The following is a 22642-nucleotide window of genomic DNA, read 5'->3' on the forward strand; positions in this document are numbered from 1 at the left end:
AACATACGTAGCATTTCAATTAAGTCCCAGAAGAAAGTGTTTTGAACTCTTTTCAAAAATGCATTTTCTATTTCCTTTCATTTCCAGGTATTTCTGCATACATACAAATTCTTGCCACTCCAACATTCTTTTACTATCCCACAAGGAAAGATAGAGGATTTTATAAAGCATAGATGACTTCATGGGATCCACTAGTTCAAGTTTAAATACACCTCAGTGCTACTCTTTGCCTATTTTCATACTCTCTATGTAACTTTGCACTTGTAGCTACTTCATTTACTGGCAAAGAGAAGTGTTCATTTTAATCAGACTTATAGAAGACCATATGACCAAGACTATGCCCCTAAACCCTATTTCTTACATTCCTTTAGGAATCATAGCAGCTTATTTCTCATTGCATGAGTTGATAAATATTTTTTATATAAAAACTTCATTTTTCAGAAATCACAAAGGAATTGAGTCACATTATAGTTTATTAGTTTTTACCAGAACTATGTCATTAAGGATAGTCCATATAGGATAGTCAGGCTAAATACTACATGATTCTTTTTGTTCACCATTTTTTGTTGACTGGGACCAAATAATCATGCCTAGAACCTTCTTCAAGTCTGAACGGTAGAGTGAAGAACTCGATTTCTATTTACTTCCAAAGCATTTTTATGTACAAAAGTTTATGGTGCCAAAGTTCAATAGAGCAAAATAGAATCATATGCACATATAACTCTGAAAATTGAACTATACATACTGCGCAGCACTCCTAACCCCATCACGTGTGAGGAAAGATAATAGATTCAGAATGGGTAGGACTTTCTAGGTCACCTGGTCCAACCCCTTAATTTTACTGATGAGGAAAACTGAAGCCCAGGAAGTTTAAGTAACAAGCACAGGTTCACACAGTAACGTGTGGTTCCCTGGTTCCAAAGTTAGTGTTCTTGCTACAAAGAAATAAGAAAGAAAATAACTAGCCTGAGGCAATTCCAATGACCATTCCACTCAGAGAGTTTAGGCCCCAACACGAATGGGAACGGAAAATCTAAAAATGCTTTTCTTTTATTTGGTTTCACTTCAGTCATGCTTTTGTAGTGTAAAATCTCTGTTTTTCTGTGTGTGATGGTTGACTATCCTTTTCATGTGCTTCTGTTGGTGGAATTCATGAGGACAATCTCAGTTGGCCTTACTAGCATTACTGGTCGTGTAGGACACTTAATCTGGGTTCTGAGTTTCTTGTATCCTCTCTTGCCTCATGATGAAGCAGGGAGAGGGAGCAGTTATTTGGTTGTATATTGACCAACTAAAAATAATTAAAATTTTGCATGAATTATTGTTTTACTAATAGTTTGGCGCTAATTATCAGCGTTTCTGTCAGCTAGGTCTATACCTGTTTGTTTTTTTACCTTCAATCTGAAGAGAACAGCTAGCTGTTGCCTCTCTCTTAATCAAAAGTTTAGCTGGAGCCTGTGGAAAAACAAAATTCACATGGCAATTGTTTCCCCGGTAACCATCTTAGCTCTGTCTGCTCTCTGATAATGACTACCTTCTTTTAAAGAATCCCTACTCTCTTTCCAGCACCCAACATTTAAAGACCCTGAGTTATACCTTATGGGTGGGTTCAGGGATTTTCAAACATAATTTTGACAATGCAGGGTTTTTACCTTACATGCTGACTTGCTGACTAGCTGTCATTAGATACTATTTACTATAGATTCAGTTAGTTTGAAGAGTTTAAGCTGTGGCAGAGAAGATAAACTATTTCCAGATTGTGATACTTTGAGGGAGGAAATGGAAGGAAAATATTAATATTAAACATGCCATCATTCTCTTTTCAATTAGAATTGCTTCTTGGGTTGTATAATAGTGAAGAAAACATAAAATATTAGGTACAATTTGAAACAACTGTGAGGTAATACCTGATTATCAGTTTATTTTGTCACTTGTAATATTTGTTGCTTGCTATCTAAATGTTGGAATTCTCTGCATTTTTCCCCAAATCACTATTGCCCACACTTCCCCCCTAGTCCCCTATGATATTTATATAACTATATAACACTGCCAACAGAATGAACAGCTTCAGTCATACGTCTGTTCATATCTCCAGGCCAAGTTTTGTTTTCTCTTCTTTCCCTTTATGCATGATTTTAAAAATATATATTCTGGTTATAGAACAATTTCAGTGGTGAGGACAGGCAAAATGACAATTGGATTTTTTTCAGTATATTGCTTCGATGTAGGTGTCAAATAATAGTTAAATTGGAAAAGGTCATTTGTTTCCACTTTAGAACACTTAATAATGTTTTGCAATGATATCAATATCTTTGCTTCAAAGAATTGTTTTAAAATAAGATAATGTGTATAAAAGCTTTGCAAGCATTAATGTACTTTAGAAATATCTTTTATTTTTTGTGAATGAATGAAAAAAGAATTTATTAAGGGTTTAGAATATGCAAAGCACCATGCCAAAAACCTAGGGATAGAAATACAAAAGAAAAGATAAGAGTATCTGTCCTCAAGGGACTTTTATTCAAAGGGAGAAAACTATACATAACAGAGAATGGCTAAGACTGGATAACTCGGTGGTGATGACTTTGTATTGATTAATCTTTTTTTGTAGATGGAGAATAATGAGTTGAAATAACTAAAATGGCACAAGTATAAATGACATGCTAATAGGTTAAATTTTATTTTACTCAAAATTAAATCAGCAACATAAAACTGTAGATGTATGACTTAACTGTTTTCAGATTGTACATTTAGCATTTCCTCAGTTCTTATAGTTTCATAATAGATTTCTTTCAAATTCATCTATAAGTGATTTATGTGATATTTTTCCACACATCATTTCTATAAGCAGTGTGACTAAATCACTATTAATTTCAAGTATGTGCCTGGATAAATAACGAACATGTATGTTCATCAGTGTTTATCAAACTCATTGTTTTTATCCATTGAAAATGAATTCTTTGAAAGCATTTATTTTTGTGAGTCTCCTCAATGCCTGATTATACAATATATATGTATGTAATAATATAATATCTAGTGTTTCATAAATGCTAGCTAATTAATTTATTGATAGATCCAATCATTTATTGATGACCCACAAAATATGGATGAAGTTGAAAGGTATATTTATGTTTAAATGATTCAGTTAAAAGAATGGATAAACTTTGCTCTCAAATTAATTCCTTTCTATAAACAAACAAGAATCATCCTCAACATTGTCTATTCTGATGGTTAAAACTTTCATAGAGAATGAAGCATGAAATGAGGAAGGAAAGTGGAGATATGTTAAAGGGACATTTATGGAGGGTCCTGGAGCCCTCATTGGCTTGTTTTATTGGTTTTTCCTATATTTTATATATGCCCCTTCCATGTACACTGGGAGATAGTCAATTGCACCCAGGATTGAAGCATCTAGTCTTCCCACTCACTGAAAATACATGCCTTTTCCCTGTAGTTCGGAAGGGCTGGACGTATGCATGCTTTTAACTTGCTACCTGAAGAACAGAAACATTTAGAAGGTTAGACCAAGTGACAATGTTGCCTAGATTAGTGCTTCTCAATGTGTGGTCCAGTGACCCTTGGGAGTCAGTTAGAGTATTTCAGGTAGTCTGTAAGGTCAAAACTTTTCAGAATAATACTAAAATGTTTTAATTTCTAATATGGTTAAATATCGATTGAGACAACTCACATAAACAAAAGCTCTTTGGGGAAGGGTCCTCATAAATTTTTGAGTGTATAAAAGAGTTTGGGGCAGCTAGGTGGTACAATGGATGGAGTACTAGCCCTGGAGTCAGGGGAACCTGAGTTCAAATCCAGCCACAGACACTTAATAATTATCTAGCTGGGTGACCTTGGGCAAGTCACTTAACCCCACTGCCTTGCAAAAGCAAAAAAAAAAAGAATATAAAAGGGTACTGAGACCAAAAAGTTTGAGAAACACTGACTTACACAAATGCAATAAAAACTATTTTTATATCAAAGAATGGTGAAGAGTATGCTTCATCCTCTCTGACTATTAACTATCACAGACTTCTCTAGATTTCTCCCTGACCTTTTCCCATTTATGCAATGTGAAAACATTTTGTGATACTCATACTCCCTGAAAGAATAGATTTTTTGTTCTCTGCTTATTTATATATCAATGCCAACCACTATGATTTCATACTTTTTAGTAACTTTGCATTACTAACCCTATTAAAAATGAAAAGGGATGAAAGAAATGGAAATGATGGAAATGGCTATTATTTTTATATATCCCTAATTCTACTTTAGTCCACTATTTTTTAAACAAAGGTATGACATGTGCATTGAAGTGAAAAAGCAGAAATAAATTTTAGGAGGAAAAAGAAGCCACATAATAACCTGCCAGAGGTTCATGTTTTACATAAAGCTGCAGTTGACTCTTCACAAAGGAAATCTCTGCACTTTTTATTTCTGGTTCAGAGGATTTACATGCTCTTTCTAATGATCTGGGCCTTCAGCACTGGGTAATGTCTCCCAGTCCCCAGCTTAGTGCTCATGCAAAATTGAAGCACATTTGAGGCAGTTTAGGAGCAGCTGATGAATCTCAATGTGCAAGCAAAAGGAATAATGGCTGTTTAGTACTTGGCTAGGAGAAGCTGAAGAAATCTGAGGGAAAATCTATTGAACTTAAACCGTATGGGAAGCAAACAGTAAGCTGCTGAATTGTGAACACTATGTTTATATTCCCATTGTGTAGCAGTGAAACTATAAATGCAATATTCTTTCCTAAAAGGGGAAAATTATAGAGTGAGCTAGTCTCCTTCAATTGTTTAAAATATTTTGTCTTTATTCTTCCAGTGATGTGGGAATGGACAGTTCAGAGAAAATGTGTCCATAAGAATTGACATGTTTCCATCATGTGAAAACCATCGTGGGTCAGGAGCTGTCAATGATAACGCCTACAAAGGACAATAAAAAAGTAACTGTTATCTCTAGGGGCTTAGATGAGCATTATTTTCTTTGGTCTGTGATCCTATACCATCATGCACCTAAAGTGGGGAAGACTTGCAGGGTATGGTAAAAGCGATAGGGAAATGACTTTCTTGTAAAATTGCCTGAACTCTAATCTCCCCTCATCATTTGCCTCTGGACATCTCCAATTGGATGTACCATTTGCATGTCAAAATCAACATGGAAACAGACCTCATTCTCTCTTTCCCTACTCCTAATTGCCCAATTTCTTTTCAATGCAATATTAGCCTTTCCAGGTTCAAAATTTCAATCAACTTCCACTCTTGCCTGTTCTTTATCTCCTACTTAAGCTTTTATCCATACTCCTTCCCCACCTCCCACATTCTCTAATCAAATGACATTTTATGAGTAAGACACAATAATGAAGGGACTTTATGTTCTATCCCATACAAGTTTGTAAGGAGGTGTGTGTGTGTGTGTGTGTGTGTGTGTGTGTGTGTGTGTGTGTGTGTGTGGTGTTTAACAAATAGGTCTGTCCACAGGTCTTCCATGTGCTACAGATCATGATGTTGATATCTGTCCTTCATTCTCAAAGAAGGCCATGATGTTGGGCAAGGTAATGCCATGGCAAGCACATGAATTGGATTTGGGGGGGGGGGGTGCTAGGTAGTGTAATGGATAGAGCTCTGGCCTTGGGAGTCAGGAGAACAGGACTGTGTGTGACCTTAGGCAAGCCACATAGTCTTGATTATCTCACATCCAGGGCCATTGCTAATCATCCTGATTCATATCTGGCCACTGGACCCAGATGACTCTGGAGGAGAACATGAGGCTGGTGACATAGCACAGCCTCCCCTCACTCAAATCCAATTCATATGCTTGTCATGATGTCACCTCCCTGATGTCATGGTCATCTTTGAGAAGGACAAATATCATCTTGTTTTCAGGTAGGCTTTTCACCACCAAGATAATTTAATATAGTTGCCATGACTGTACAATATCACTGAGGATGCTGTTATAGAAATCATATGTCATCAATTCCTTGCCAAGGAGGGCAGAGGTATGTTATTTATTCCACAGACTTTCTTCAAAAAGAACATCCTCCTGGATTTTCTCTTTCTGTTAACTTTTAATTGACTCTAGCAGTAGAGTTTCTGTTTCTCCTCCCAGGAGACTATTTTTCCACACTCTTATAAAGTTAATAGATAGGAGAAGAGGAAGAAAAGACATTCAAGAAATTATCAGAAGGTAAAGGCTATGTAACTACACAGTCATCTGATGAATCCCTACTGATCTTGTCAGCAATGACTGGGAAAACCATGAATCTATACTTTTATCTTTTAGTGTGTTTGTTTTTCCAGCCACATTGGCGGGACAAAATCTGTGTACAGGAAGATCAAAAGATGATGCTCAAATTTGGATCCCAATTTCCACTTCTACTGTGGGACCTATTTTCTTTGACTGAAACTTTCTTAAGTGAAAATCTCAATCCATTACTTTAAATACTGTTCAGAAATTGGTATATGTATTTTTTCCTAGAGAAGTATGTAAAAGAAAGTCACTCTAGTCCCTTTGAATATATCTGCTGGAGTTAAATTTACCCCTATATGATATATAAATATACTCTTACACGACAACTGTTTATTCTTACTTAAAATCAATACAACACAAGTCCTTAGAAGGAGCATGTCCATAGTTATTAGGCATAGGCCAACAATATACTTACACCGAATTTCCCATATTTGACTTAAAAGTATAGTCTGAAGAGTATTAGGGTCTTTCTGTTAACAAGAGGCTGATTTATTTCCATCAGCATAAAGTCTTCTCTTTGTATAGAATTCATAGATACACAGACACATACTCCTGAAATAGGAAATAGGAATAGAATCTGTGTTTTTGTATAACATCAAAGAATATAAATGATATAACCTCATTTGGCTATCAGTATAGTCAAATGGGTCCATGCTTGGACTGCAGTCTTTTGTGACTTCTTCCCATTGGAATGCCTAGGTTTTTCAAAGCTTTTAAGCCCCACTTCCCCCAGATATTAGTATTTGCCTATTTATTTTGGATACAATTTAAAATAAACTGATTTCTATATAGGTTGCACCCCACCCTATCCCTAGAATCTAAGCTTTTCATTTCTTTTTTTTTTTTTTTTTTAGTTTTTGCAAGGCAATGGGGTTAAGTGGCTTGCCCAAGGCCACATAGCTAGGTCATTATTAAGCGTCTGAGTTCGGATTTGAACTCAGGGGTACTTCTGACTACAGGGCCAGGGTTCTATCCACTGCACCACCTAGTTGCCCTCATTTCATTTTTTGCATTGCTCTCCAGTGAGCTAGCACCTAGTAGGATGTTAATGAATATTTGTTGATTGATTGACATGTTGTACTTAAATCAATTCTTTATTCTCTGTGGCAAAATAAAAGCTTATGCATAGATTTTTTTTTTTTTTTTTTTAGGTTTTTGCAAGGCAAATGGGGTTAAGTGGCTTGCCCAAGGCCACATAGCTAGGTAATTATTAAGTGTCTGAGACCTGATTTGAACCCAGGTACTCCTGACTCCAAGGCCTGCGCTTTATCCACTATGCCACATAGCCGCCCCTTATGCATAGATTTTTTAAGAAAAATTCAAATGCTAGTTTTTAGAGAAAAAAATCCTATTTCTTACTTTAAAAATATCCACATCAGAAATTTCTGAAGGATTCTGCTTTCCTATAATGAAACCTACTTTGCCAAAATTACATAATAAAGTCAATGCATAATATTACTTTCTCAACTAGTTGGCAATAGTATTTTTGGCCAAGTGTTCAATAAATACAAGCTATTAAAATGTTCAAATCAACATCCTATTCAAATATAATTATGTAGTATGACATATATGATGTCATTTAGTATATTTATGTTCTTGTGTGTATATATAAAATGCTACATGAGCTAATGCAGAAGAGTCATGAAGGAACAATAAGCAAAAATTAGCTAAATATGTAACTTTCTGTAGAAAATGATCAAGGAATTGAAGTGCCATCTATTTCTGATCCAGCTTCAATTTACTTTGGCCAGAAAGAGAGCCTCAGATATACTGTCAAAGCCAAAAAAGAAAATGTCAACTCTTTAAAGGAGGATGATGATTCATGGACATAAGGAAGACTAAGTAAAAAAGTCAGCAATAATAAAAGGGGATTTTATCTTGATATCCTGTTATGACAAACTGCTAACCACTCTTATCTTGGTTTATGATGTTACCAGAAACACTCAATGAAATTATGGTCTTGTGACTACTTGGATGTGCTTACCACTTTTCTATTCATATATATATATATATATATAATCCACTTATTTCCAGATTCCAAAATAAATGATTCTGTGGTGAAAATGAAATAATGTGCATATTCTATACCCATTTATCTTTGCTGGTACAAAAGCATATTACTATTAGACTTCAATTCTTCTGGTGATATAAATGGCCACTGGTATTTTTTCAAGTTAAAATATGAAATTCAAATCATTGCTTAGTATTCTGTACATTATTTGGCAAATATAAGTAGAACTCACAAACTTTACTTTTAGGCATTATATCTATATTTTTTCCCTATGATCTGAAAATTAATTCATTTTATTTTGTTACAAGTTAGGAAGAATTCTTGTAGGAAGCCATGAGAAAGTTAATTTAAGAGGTATAATAGAATAGACTCTCTCAGGCACTTACTTGACCCTGGTCAAGTCACTTAACTGCTCAGTTTCAGTTTTCTCTTCTATGATATGGCAAGAATAAAATAACAGCCACTTACAGAGGTGTGTGGATAATAAAATGAAATCACTTATTTCAAGTAGTTTGTAAGCCTTATGATACATATATATATTATTTTAGTAAATAAGCAATTATTAGTATGAGCATCATTATCATTTCAGTATGGCATCAACAAAACTATTTCTATATGAACCTAACATTTTTATAGAATATTACAATATCTTCATATGTTACTGAAACTGATTTTTACAAATTATTTATACAAATATACAAATATACAAATTTACAAATTATTCTTTTTTACACCATCCTAAGTCACTCTTTAACTTAAATTCGGAAGATGGGGCCATATAAATATTTAATTGGGGTGTATACCTTCTTTAGTGGACATACATCAACAAATCAACCAATCAAAGTACATTTATCAAGTACCCACTAACAATAAAGTTCCTGTCCATTTGCCTTGGGGGTGAATGCTCACAGATAAGTAAATAAAGGATACTAAAAATAAGAGTGATTGGGATGGAAGACACAGTGAGACCTGGGAAAATAAAGAAAGACCTTTAGCTCTCAACCAAACTGTGCTTTGATAGTAGCTGGATTCTATGAAAGTACACAAAATGCCCTTTTTTCTTCTTTAGGGAACAAAAAAATAAAGTTGTTGATCTAATCTAAGTGGGAAATCTTATCAGTCTTTCTTTAACTATCAATTACAAAAGAATGTGCTACCTACATATCTTATTGGATCATTCATAACAAAGGACTAACCCATTTCTAAAGGAAAAAACCTGATTAGACTAGAAAAGAATCCTGGAATTTGACTGGGGCAAGAGGAAGAATTTCTTTGATTAATTCAACTAATTGATTAATTTAACCAAGAAAAGCATTTGTAGAGATTATTTTTGACTTGGTTAAACAAACCACCAACAAAGGAGATTCATTAGAGGGAGTGGCAAAAAGGAAAACTGAAGAATTTTGGGAAAATGTTTCTTCAGGGTGCTACAAAATTAAGTGACTATAGTTCTGTTGGATGAATCAAAAGGAAGACAGACTTTTTCCAACTGTTTGAAGCTGATTAACTAATTAATCTTTATGCTTGGATCCCATAACTTGTTACTGCAAAAAGACAAAGGAGAGAGATTTTCAAAAGCATTTTAAAATTTTTCTCTCTAATTGAGATGCCAATAATAGTAATAATTATAATAACAATAATTGTTATATACTATTAAATTGTCATATTATTTAATAGTATATAATTATAATATGTGTGAATACTCTATGTGTGTAATATTGGTTATACACATGGTATTATAATTGATGATGATGATGATGATGATGATGATAATAATAATAATAATAATAATGTGTTTATAGGTATGAATTTGGGGTATGAGAGTTGATCTCAAGAGAGATTATGACTGGGGGCAGGGAAGCACCCAGAGCCTGCAGTCAGGGCATAGAGCTTAGTTCAGGAGAGAGCTGCCCTTTAGAATGAGGAGCCCTTGGAGCCTGCATTGTCCCCTGCTGGCTGGAAGGCCAGAATCTTTTCCCCTTTCCCCCTTCTCTGCAGAGTTGTGTCTGCTCAGTGTGCCCTGGGCTGAGAGTGGTCCAGGTTACCGGTGATACTTTGCTCTTGCCTCACCTCTCTCTGTTCAGCAGATGTTTCAGATTGAGTTAATGGAATGGGAGCACATGGGGTGGGAGCATTTCCCACATCAGGGCTCCCCAGATCCCTAAGTCAATAAGTTATTGCAGGCTGGCCTCCCTTTTTAGGGACCCCCCCCCCTTCTGCCTCCCAGACTGACTTTGTGTGAATGTAGAAAGAATGTGGGTCCTTGTTCTATGCTTGAACTACATTTCCATTAGGCTTAACTTTCTATAATTGATACTTGTTTAAAATAAAGACCTTTAATCAACCCAAATGGGAAAATGTACTTGTGCTGAGATCCTTGGGACTCTGGCTGTTCTCAGAGACATGAACTTTGACAGACAGAAAGGTCTGTTTTTGGGAAAACCTGATATGCGGCGATGTATTGCTAGCAACTACAAAGAGAGAAAGATGAGAATAAGGAAGAGTCATGATTAGCTGAAGTAGGCTGAGCTGGATTTTTTTTTTTTTGATAAAAGCCAGATAGTAAGCCCCAGTTTTACTGCATGCTGTCCTATTCTGTGTTATTTATATCATACTTGCATAGATAGTATTTTATTAAGGACTGCAAATGTGTTGATGATAATAAAATAGGAAGGAAAGAAAAATTAACCTTGGCATGACCAAGGAGTAATCGAAAATGAATATAGAGCTGAGAGATCAAAATTCAAATCCACACTTTTATCTGTATCATCATGGAGAAATCACCATATTTTAGATCCTGAATTTCCTTATCTATGGAATGGGGGAATATTTTGATTACCTACTTCAAAAGGCTATTGGGAGAAGACTTTGGAAATCTTTTATTTTATTTTATTTATTTTTTTGGTTCCAGGGTTATTTTATTTTGACAACAACCACACAAACACATTGGGGAGATGGGAACAACAGTCGCAGCTTCTTCACCAGGGCTCCCCAGGACCCGAGGGGTCTCCCCCAAGCTCTCCCACTTTCTCTCCACAATCTAAGCAGTACCTGCCCCCACAATTCAGTTACACATTTGTAGCCACAAAAGTAATTCAATTTCCTACACCAATCACAAGACCCCTCCTTTGGCTGCCATAGCCTCACATGGAAATCTTAAAATACCATAAAAGTGTGTTGAGTTTTTAAAATCTTAAAAGAAACAGCAAAGTGTCTAAACTTTGCTTCTTTCATAAATTCAGAGTAAAACATTATAAAGGAGAAACTGATCATTTTAGGTGGAAAACTCCAAGGCTTTAACTTGGAAAATTTCTAATCTCAAGAATTCTAGGATTAGGTAGCACAGTGGATAGAACACTGGCCCGGGAGTCAGGGGGTCCTTGAGTTCAAATCCTTTCTCAGACACTTACCAATTACCTAGCTGTGTGACCTTAGGCAAGTCATTTAACCCCACTGCCTTGCTAAAACAAAACAAAAAAGAATTCTTGACATCTAAATACAGACAGAAATTCAATGTGTTCAATTTCGGCTTTTACTAGAAATGTAATAGTCCCCTAAGTGTTATTTCAACAGTTTAGCACAACACAGTAACATAGCAACTTGTATGTAATACCAGACCCAGAGTCACTAGGTGAAGTGTTAAATGAAAGTTACTGACCTAGCATCAATAAATGCTGTTTTGCAATTTTCTGATTCTTATATTCTTGCAAATGTTCTCAGCTAAATATAGAGAATTCTTCAAAACAACAATAGGATCATTTAATTAGTGTTTGAGTGTGGGCAAAATACTTAGCATATCTTCTCATTTAATATCCATAATCATTCTGTGAACTAAGTCTTGTCATTCCTATTTTATAGACGAATAAGCAGGCTCAGAAGTTATCTACTAAAATCACATCAATACAAAATGATCAGAGAAAAAAATCTGAATCCTGATTTCTCCTCATCTCAAGTCAAATACTCTTTCTACTATACCACAATGTCTATCTAGAATGAGAATCATTCTGGACAAGGGAATCATCTTTATTTAGTATATTTTATGTGATGCAAATTTTAGTTCAACTGCAATGGGCATTGTTACCATTTCCATTTCTATTTCCATCCTTTTCTCATATTTTTCTCTTATTCAATCACCTTATAAGCATTTGGTAGCTTGGTAGTGAAGCAAATAGAAATTTTGCTTCAAACAATAGCTGTGTGACCTTAGAACTGTCTCAGCCTCAGTTTTCTCATCTGTAAAATGATGATAATAATGTATTTCCCTCACAATGTTGTTTTAAGGATAAACTGAGATATGTAAAGAGCTTTGCAAACTTCAATGTATTCAGTAAATGCTGATTATTATTACTATTACCATTATTATAATTATTTAAGTTCCAATTATTTACCAAGGTTTTGCTAGTCACTAAACATACAAATACAAAGAATAGAATAATCTCTGTTTGAAAGCAATTTACACACTCCTGAGAGAGATTAGACTATTATTATAACATCATGGAATCACAGAATTTAAAAGCTGGAAGATAATACCAAAGTTACTTAGCTCAATCTCAATCTGACCAAGAATGCTTTCTCTAGCATCTTCTAATTTCATGGAAAGATATTTCGAATATTAAAAAAATGGGGTCTAAGTAGGCTTAATTTCAAGGTGAGGGCTTTGATGATGGTTCAAAATATTCTTCAATACAGTTATTCCTCTCACATTGTGATTTTCCCCATTGTGGTTTTAATGTATTATGGATTGCCATAAGAAATTAATTGAGATTTTTTTTGAGTGGTACCGAAGTTGTAGATGCTATGTGAAAGCCAGTAGACAATATAGAAGTTCAGAAATGCATAAAGTTTATGTATAGTAACATATATTATACATATATAGTAACATCAAAATATTTTATCTTTTAATAATATAATATTTCAAATTTCTTCTCAGGTATGAGGGGAAAGTCAAAATTTTTTGGGGGGATTTCCCAGATTGTGGGCCTCCATACCACTAACTTCCATGATATGAAAGGGACTTCTGTATTGAAAATTTATGGAAGACGTTTCTATCCTTCTGCTCTCTCCCTCAAATACAAATTGTGAGAAATGCCCTTTTTCTCCTGAGCTAATTTTTTTAAGCCTTTGAATCTTCCTTAAAGCAAAATTATTTCATAATGTAAAACTTTTTTAAAATTTTCTTGATCTCGAGAACATTTGATATTCTGAGAGTCTGATCATAGGAAAGCATGAAAAGGTTGAGACTGAATCCAACTTGAGACAAGACAGTGATTGCTACCTTTACCTATCTTGTTTCTAGAACTGATATTTTTTCTGTTTGCTGTAAGTTTCTCCTGATGCTCTCCTACTAGATGTAGTAGTGATGCCCAGAAGGAAACTGGGAGTTGCTATGGTAACATCGTCATAGTCTGCATTATGTTACTGTGAATATGGTGCCAGATTTAGGGTCAGGAAGGCCTGCAATCCCCTCTGCTCCGACACTTGCTGTGTGAGAATGGGCAGGTTCACTTGGCCTTTTTGAGTTTGAGATTCATCAAAAAAATTCATGAAATTTTCATGAAAATTCATGAAAAAAATGGTGATCTAACTCAGGGCTGCTGGAAAACTCATGAGATTGTATGTTTAATCTACTTGGCAAGACTTGAGGTGTCATATAAACATATTTCCTTTTTTTCCTGTTTAATTAAAACAATTTATTAAGCTCCTACTAAGTGGAAGGCACTATGAGACGTTTGAGATACGAAGACAAATGTTGAGTTCAGGAAAAAAAAATAGAGGCAAGAGGGAGCCACAAAGGTTTTTGAGCTGAGGAGAGATAGGATTAAAGCTTGTACCTTCAGAAAGTATCTGGGGCATCTTTATAAAAGGTGAATTGGAGAAGGGAGAGCCTGGAAGAAGGGAACACAAATAGGAGAGTTTTACAATAGATCAGGGGAGAGAAGACATCGACTAGGTTAGAAACTCTTATGAGTTTAACATGATTTTGTTGTTGAGTCATTTCAATCTTGTCCAACTCCTTGTGACTCGGTTTTGAAGTTTTCTTTAACAAGATGTAGAGAAAGGCAATCTAAAAAATGTTGTGGAGCTACCTGATCATAGAAAATGGTCTCCCTGGTAGGGATTTTGATGTCCTTAAATTTGGAGTATGGAAGAAGGAGGAAGGAAGGAAGGAAGGAAGGAAGGAAGGAAGGAAGGAAGGAAGGAAGGAAGGAAGGAAGGAAGGAAGGAAGGAAGGAAGGAAGGATTTATTGAATGCCTACTATCTGCCCATTACTATATTAAAGTACTTTCAATTATTATCTCATTTTATCCTCACGATACCCCTGGCAGGTAGGTGCTATTATCCTTATTTTACAGATGAAGAAATCAAGGTAGGCAGAAGTTAAAGTAATTTGCCTAAAGTCATGCAGTTAATGATTGAGGCAGGATTTGCAATCAGGTCTTTCTGACTTCAGACCCATTCTTTCTACTCTGCTACCCTGTAGCAAGGTGAAGAAGATGAAGTCTCTTTTGTATATGTGAGTATGACATGCTAAGGAGGCATCTAAATAGAGATTTCCAACAGGTAGCTATAGCTGCAGGACACTGGATGAGGAGAGAGATCGGGCTTAACACAACATAGTTATCGAAGCCCTTTTTACAGCAGCATAAAAGATATAGGGCAGCCAGGTGGCAGTGGAGAGAGCATTGGTCTTGAAGTCAGGAGGACAGGAGTTTGAATCCAGCCTCAGACACTTACTAGCTGTATGACCTTGGGCAAGTCACTTAGCCCTGACTGTCCGGCATGGAGGACCATCTCCAATCGTCCTGATTCACATCTGATCATTGGACCATAGGTGATTCTGAAGGAGGAAGGTGACTTAGCACAGTCTCCCTTCAGTCACATCCAATTCATGTACTTGTCATGGTATCACCTCCCTGATGGCATGGCCTTTTCCAAGAATGAACAACAAACATTATCATTATAAAGTATATAGGAAGCAAAAGTAGAAAATTTCTTCCCCTTTAGGTCTTTGAGCTGGAAGGTACTTTAGAATGTGTTCATTTCTTGATCTTGGTCTTGGTCCAGTCTGTCCTGAATGGCTGTTATACTGTAATCGTTTTGAAAGGTACTTTTAAATATTGGTGCATTCATGATGTGCATACAATATTTAATGAATGCAAAGAGCACATGGGAAATAGAATGTTTTCCAGACCAGGAAATGTCTTTCCCTGTGGATTATCAATGTAACATGAAGATAATGGTGCAGGCATTAAATAACAGAAGTATGTTATTTTTTCAAATTCCAATCTTCTTGTACAGGAGTTCTTATTACTACTAGCAGCCACTCAAGTCCAAAATTCTTTTCCAATCTTATTTAGCAGTTCTGGTTTCTTCCTCCCCCTCACCCCCCTGCCCCCACTGTTAAAAGTGTGTTCTTTTGAACTCTGCACAAATAAATGAGCTGAAACAAATAAAACTCAGTCCACTTGAGACTGCCAAGACATCTGGTAGAGTTATTTTTTTGAGTAATTAGACCAAGTGGTGGTATAATTCCCTGAAGTGGACTACCCTCCTGCCTGATACCCAGCTATTTCTGCAATCATCAGCTTGCAATAAACTCATGTTTCTCTAAAATGCAACCAAAAGAGCACAGAATCACAAGTTTTATAACCATGACAAACATCTATTGCAATCTAGTTTAATAAGCTAATAGAGTTACAAGTTCAAAGTTGTCATTCATATACATGTATGTACCCTTCCCAAAATAATGAAAACATAACTATGTTCCCCAGATACTCTTCTTCTGTGGTTGAGTCTCTTGATTTTATCTTTATTTTTAATTTAAATTTCATCTTTTTTCAAATTACACTTAAAGATCGTTTTCAACCTTCATTTTTTGCAAGATTTTGACTTCCACATTTTTCTACCTCCCTCTCTTCTCTCCCCCCCATTGCTTTGACAACAAGTAATCTGATATAAGTTGTATGTGTACAATATTGTTAAACAATTTCCATATTAGTCATGTTGTGAAAGAATTAGAGCCAAAGGGGAAAAAAATGAGAAAGAAAAGAGCATAAAATAAATTTTTAAAAGGGAAAATATTATGCTTTGGACTGCATTCAGTTCTTTCTCTGCATGTGGATGACATTTTTCATCACGTCTTTTAGAATTATACCGGACTTTATCTTTATGCAGTTAGCATAATCCAGCATCTGAGAGCAAAATCACCCTTAGGTACATGCCACTGCTTTTTCTGGCTAATCCAAAGTTTTGAACCAATCTGAATTAATTGATTTTTAAATTTAGGAAAAATGAGTCAATTGGGAAACATCATGAACAAAGTATGTCCAGAAGCACTCTTCTGATCTTTGTCATAATTCATCTGGGGAAGAGTTTATCAACTATATTTTGAAATTCAGCATGATAAAACCGGATGCCTGGGAGGAATTCTTGTGAGTTCATTTAGTCAATCCCCTTGCCTTTAGGCAAGATCACATTTAAACCATTCCAGGAAAGTATCTGTCTAATTCAAATGAACTCCAGAAGGCTATTCTACATCTTCCCTTCGTCACTCCTTATGAAATATTGTGAAATTTAAATCACTGTAAGGAAGGTTGCCCTTATCCATAACTAAATCCTGAAGCCTGTCAGGAAAGCCCCCATTCACCTGATCCTACACCTGAAGAACTGGTCTTATGGGCATCATATTAAGGGTAGTTTTTGTTCAAGGAATCTTAATCTGCTCATCAACAGACATATGGCTTGGGTACCACCAACCACAGAAGTATGTATGGTTTTAGTTTTTACTTCTAAGCTTCCTGAATACTGGTTCTTATTACTCTGAGCAGCCACATAATACAACTAATTCCTTCCCTGCTCTTATCTGAAAAACTATGGTTTCTTCCTTTCCCCATTTACTGTTAAAACCAAAATGACCAAAGTAGTTGAGGGATATTGTTGCTACCTGTGTTTAACTTTGACCCCATTGCCCTTTTCCAATTCATTTTACAGATGAGGAAATTGAAACAGGGATAAGTGACTTGTTCAATTACTTCTTTACTTAGACTTATCTAATTAGTCTATCTGATTGGTGAGTTAGGTGATATAGAGGATAGATACTAGGCATAGAGTCAGGAGGATCTGAGTTTAAATCCAACCTCAGCTGTGTAACCCTGAACAAGTCACTTAATCCCTATTTTTCTCATTTTTCTTTTCTGTAAAAAAGAGGAAACAAATGCACGTATGTTCCAGGATTGCTGTTGAGAATCAAGTAAGGAAATAATTGTGAAGCACTTAGTAAGCACTATATAATTACTGGTTATTATTACCTTCAGGTAATGGATGGGACACTGAGTTTTTATGGGACTCTTAACTGGGACCAAAGGAATGCTTTTAAATGTTAGTTTTACTAAAGAGTTACATCTCTACTATCTTAAGATAAAAATCTGCTAGATCAGTATTTTGAAAATTAAATCTCAGCATCTTTTGGTTTTGGTTTACTGTACTCTTGGAACTCACTGGATGATAATCACGGTAGCTCACATTTACAAACTGCACCTCCCCACAGTTCTATAAAGCAATGTTTCTTATTTTATAGATGAGGAAAACTAAACTCAATTTCTGACAGAGCTGTGATTTGCACTCATGTCTTTAGATTTCAAAACCATCCTTCTTATTTTTTTCCTCTGTAAGAAACTGCTTCTTCATCTTCTTATTTGGGACTAGTAAGTGGGATTCAAGAATATCTGTTATTTTGACTTTTTTTACAGATCCCAACTTTTATTCCCATTATCAAGGTTAGATTCATATCAGTAGAAGGGATTTCCACATTAAGGAATTCTCTCTAATTTTGAAAGACCAGGTTAAGACCAAAGAGAAAAACCATGCTTGAATTTTCTTTAGTTCTTCAGATCAGAACTCAATTGTTGATCCATTAGTTCATTGTTTTCTGTAGTTTGTAAGCAGAGATATTCACCACACATGACCAGATTTTAGCAGCATGTCTATGTTATTGTTCAACACTTCAGAGACCAGTGTGAAAACTATTAAGTAAATGACAAACATAGATAACCCATCTTTTAAATTTTTAGATTTTGCCATCTCCCACTTACCAGAAGTTTCATCTACTCTCTCATCCACAATATGGTCTTTCTGATGAACCCATTCACTATTGCACTTGAAGTAAATTTGGGTAGCAGGGCTGGCTTTACAGTACAGGTTCACGGGCTTGTTTTTCACAATGTACGCTTCTTCAGGTTCAATAAGAAAATGTGGCAGAGGCTCAGGCGGGTCAGATGGAAAAGTTTCTGGTAGCTCATGAAAAAAATCATCATCTATGAGAATAAAAGAGGAAAAAAATAGTCAGAATATAGCAGTTGTTTCAGTTGATGTTAACATTAAAAATGTTTAATTAGGAGTTTAAAAGTAATGGAATGTCTTTAGAAATAAATATTTAGATAAATGGTCAAAGAATATGACCAGGTAGATTTCAAAGGAAGAAAACCATCATCAAACACCTCACTCTCATCAGACTGGCAAAGATAACAAAGGAGGGAAATTACAAATATTGGAGGGGATATAGGAAAACAGATAGATTAGTGAATATAGACGGAAGCAGTTCTGAATTAGTTCAAATCAATTTGGGACTTTGTCCCGAGAGTGACTGAACTGTTCATGTACTCTGACCTAACTATACCTCTATTAGTTTGGATACCTCAGAAAATTCAAAGAAAGAGAAAAAGGAGCTCTATGTATAAAATACTTGTAGTAGTGACTTTTGTGGTAGACCTAAATTGGAAAGGTGTCCTTATTTGGGGAAATAACCAAACAAATTGAGGAATATGCAGGTAATGGATTATTATTGTATCATAAGAAATGACAAAATGGACAGTTTCTGAGGAAACTACAAAAACCTCTAAGAACAGAACCAGGAAGACCATTTATGACAAAAATATTACAGAAAAATATAAGCCTTTAGAACTTTGATCAATGCAATGGTGAACCAGTACAAAAGAATGAAAATGGAATATTTCTTCTTCATAATGGAATATTTATCTTTTAATAAAGGCTTATAATCCAGAAGGAGATATATATTTTTAGTCATGATCAATGTGGGAATGATCTTTGCTTGACTATGTACATTTTATGCTGAGTGTATTTTGTTATCTTTCCCTTTCTTTTTGTTATTCTTGTTAGAATTGCACAATTGAGGGGGCTTAGAGGAGGGGGCAAATTATAAATGCATGTAAATTTTATTTTTTAATAAAATTGATGACCTACTTCATATTAGAAAAGACCAAGTTTAGTGCCCAAAGCATATATCTCTATCTCTATCCATACATCCATATTTCATAATTGGGGCAGGAAATTATTGAATCAGATCTTAAATTTATTTTTCAGATTCATATTGAGATCTACTCCTTTTTAAGAAAGTAATGCTTCCTAAGATCCAAGTCCCCTCCCAGTGCTATTTCTACAAACATATCATTCCTCTTCACAAAGAGGCAGTAGGACTTACAGTATGACAAAACAATAGTATTATACTCCCTGTAATCTACATATTGAATTGGAAAACTACAGAATAGCATTCTCTATATTGTATTGTATTTTTATTTATTTTTGTTAAACATTTCCCAATCAAATTTGAATTTGATCTCTTCCAGTTTTGTGGTCTGCCCTGGTCCCTGAGATAGACATCTATGGCACTGTGGATTCACAAACCAGCACTCGGAGACAGGAATACCAGGGCTAAAGTCTTGCCTCTGACAAATAATGACACTGTGACCATGGTAAGAGATTTATTCTCTCAAAACTCCAGTCAACTTTCTCACACCATAATTCACAGAGCAGGTGTTTGGTTGGAGGGAGTTTTCTCATTGGGAATTCTGTGCACCAGTGAAATCCCAAACTTATCCTTGCCCCCCCCAACCCCCAAAAGATAGCAATTAACAGGTTATTATTTATCTATTGCCAAATTCACTCTTAAACTAAATACTAGACTAAAATATGATTAAAATATAATTTTAAAAATAACATTAGTTAAGAATATGATCCTTTCCATTCATGAGGAATATTCTTTGACCATGTCATATGTGACTTAATTGTGTCCAGTCTCCCTCTCTTAGAAGGAAGGAACATTCAGACTCTACAATTTATTCTCCAGATCAATATAGCAGGCTAATTGGTGTTCAGTAGATTATCTTGTAAGATAAAGTCATGGGACATAGTTATAATTTAGGTTTCCTAAACAGGATATCGATTTACTGCAGGCTAAGTACTTAGGCATGAATAATGAAAAATAAAGGGTTTCATTTCAATGTCAATGAACTTTGGGGCTCATTCTAGTCAATTTGGTCACTTGTTCAGTGGTTACTGTCTTTGGAGATGGACATAGGTGAATTGGACTTTTGTCCATAGAATGATCTGCCCTTTCATTTAAGTTGCTGAACGGTTGTCTGACAATAATGACTTCTGATCTATACCAGTCTGTCCAGGAGGGAGACTCCACTATACCACAAACAAATTGTCTGCTAAAAGCAGACATGAAGAACTCCAAAACATCCCAGAGTGAATTCTTAACACACAAATTTAAATGTCATTTCACAACGAATTATGATCATTTTTCTTCTTTGATTTGCTATACTTCAGTCAGGGCATCATTTCGGCCTCTTTAGTGGTGACTGCTAAGGCCAAGAGCTGTCAGTTTACTAAAAAAATAACCTGGCCTTATTTCTGGCAACAAGATATAGTCATCCTAAATTACTACATTCTGCTCACAATGGGAAAGAGATGAGGGGCAGTAACTATCGACAGATCTATCACCCAGAATCCAGCATCTTGAAGTTTTTATTCAGTCTCCTCTATTTGGCTTTCTGAAGCACTTACATATTGTTATATGCAATGATGGACAGTGGTAACGATAGATAAGCACTAAAAAAAAAAATCAGACCATATATTGGAGAAGAAAAATCTGCTTTTTCTTGTCTTTTAGAGGATTAAACATACTCTGTGTTTTCTCTGTGTATATGCATGCATGTGTGGGTATACGTTATAAACAATCATGGAATACAAGAAGAATTTCTTTGAGTAAACAATGGACAAGAGACATTGATGGATAAAAGAGTCAGTTGTACATACAAATGCAGATTAACAAGCAAATAGATGGAATATAGCAAAGCCACACATAAGTATTAGACTCAGATGAGCAAATGCTATTTCATTCTTGATGATAAAAATACACATAGCTCTACTGAAGTACAGTTTCTGAAATAACTAAAAATTATGCTCTACATCCAACTATATTTCCTCAAGAATTAACCATATTTCACTAAAATTTTGAAAATTTTGAAAAAAATAATTTAAAAAACAAGAAAAATTCATTAATTATTTGCTTGAAGTAATTAATATTTCCCATTTATTCTGTTTAATGAAGATGATCAGTTCTAACATTTAAAATTTTAACATCTAAATGTTTCTTTCAGATAATTTTCATGAAATTAATTCTTCTTTCAAAAAATCTCCTTTTAAAAAACATTTCTCTAGTTCTTAAAAAGTGAAAACTGAAATTTTACCTCTTAAGTGTTTTTGAATGTATTTGTTGGATAAATAAATGAATGCATTTTCTCTTAATGATCACTTTCTTTCTATTAACAAAGCATAGTATCTCATTGTGATCTATATAACTTAGGATATTACCAGTCTATGTTTATTAAATGAGTTCAGGGAACATATACTTTAGAAAAGGAGGCAATCTAGGAGGAGAGATAACAGATGGACAGTCCCCTGGTGTCCATGAAATGCAGAAAGGCCAAGAGGAAGGCCTCCAGTGCACTGAAGAGTTCACTTATTGAGGATTTCTAGGAAGATATGGAAATGAATCACACTGGATGAGAAGAGTTACTCTGGATGGATGACAGTTTGTACCAGTGGAAAGAATATTCAATGTAGATCAGATCATAGATATAGTGAATTGATAAATAATATAATTTGCTTTTGTCTTTATCAGTTCAATTTGAAAATATGTACTTATGTTTCTAATTTTTAATTTAGGAAGAAAACTTTGAAGAAAATGGTATCTTAATAGCAAGAATTTAAATAGTGCTTTTAGATTTGTGCAACACTTTAAAACATGAACATATTTTACCTTACAATAATCCTGAGAGGTAGGTACAGTTATTGACACCATTTTATAGATGAAGAAATTAGGTCCCAGCAAGGCTAAGTGATTTGCTCAGGGTCTGAGGCAGCATTTGAACTGAGGTCTTCCTCGCCCTAGGGCCAACATTCCATCCACTGTTACTTAGCTTCCTGGAATCCATTCTTTAGACCCAAGATGGGTGCCTAAGGCATGATATCGCAAAGACACACAGATTGATCACCCTTTCCTCATCTCTTATAGGAAAGTTGTG

General features: G+C 35.1%; 1 protein-coding gene across 1 annotated transcript in view; it reads right to left on the reverse strand.

The window, feature by feature from the left end:
- UNC5C (unc-5 netrin receptor C) overlaps window positions 1–22642 on the reverse strand; it is a 435583-nt gene that overhangs the window by 155796 nt on the left and 257145 nt on the right. The window contains exon 2 of the mRNA XM_074228072.1: window positions 18347–18568. Coding sequence (XP_074084173.1) covers window positions 18347–18568 — 222 coding nt within the window. The remainder of the gene's footprint in view (window positions 1–18346; window positions 18569–22642) is intronic.

The sequence above is a fragment of the Macrotis lagotis genome, chromosome 3 (assembly GCF_037893015.1).
Source record: "Macrotis lagotis isolate mMagLag1 chromosome 3, bilby.v1.9.chrom.fasta, whole genome shotgun sequence".
NCBI lineage: Eukaryota > Metazoa > Chordata > Mammalia > Peramelemorphia > Peramelidae > Macrotis > Macrotis lagotis.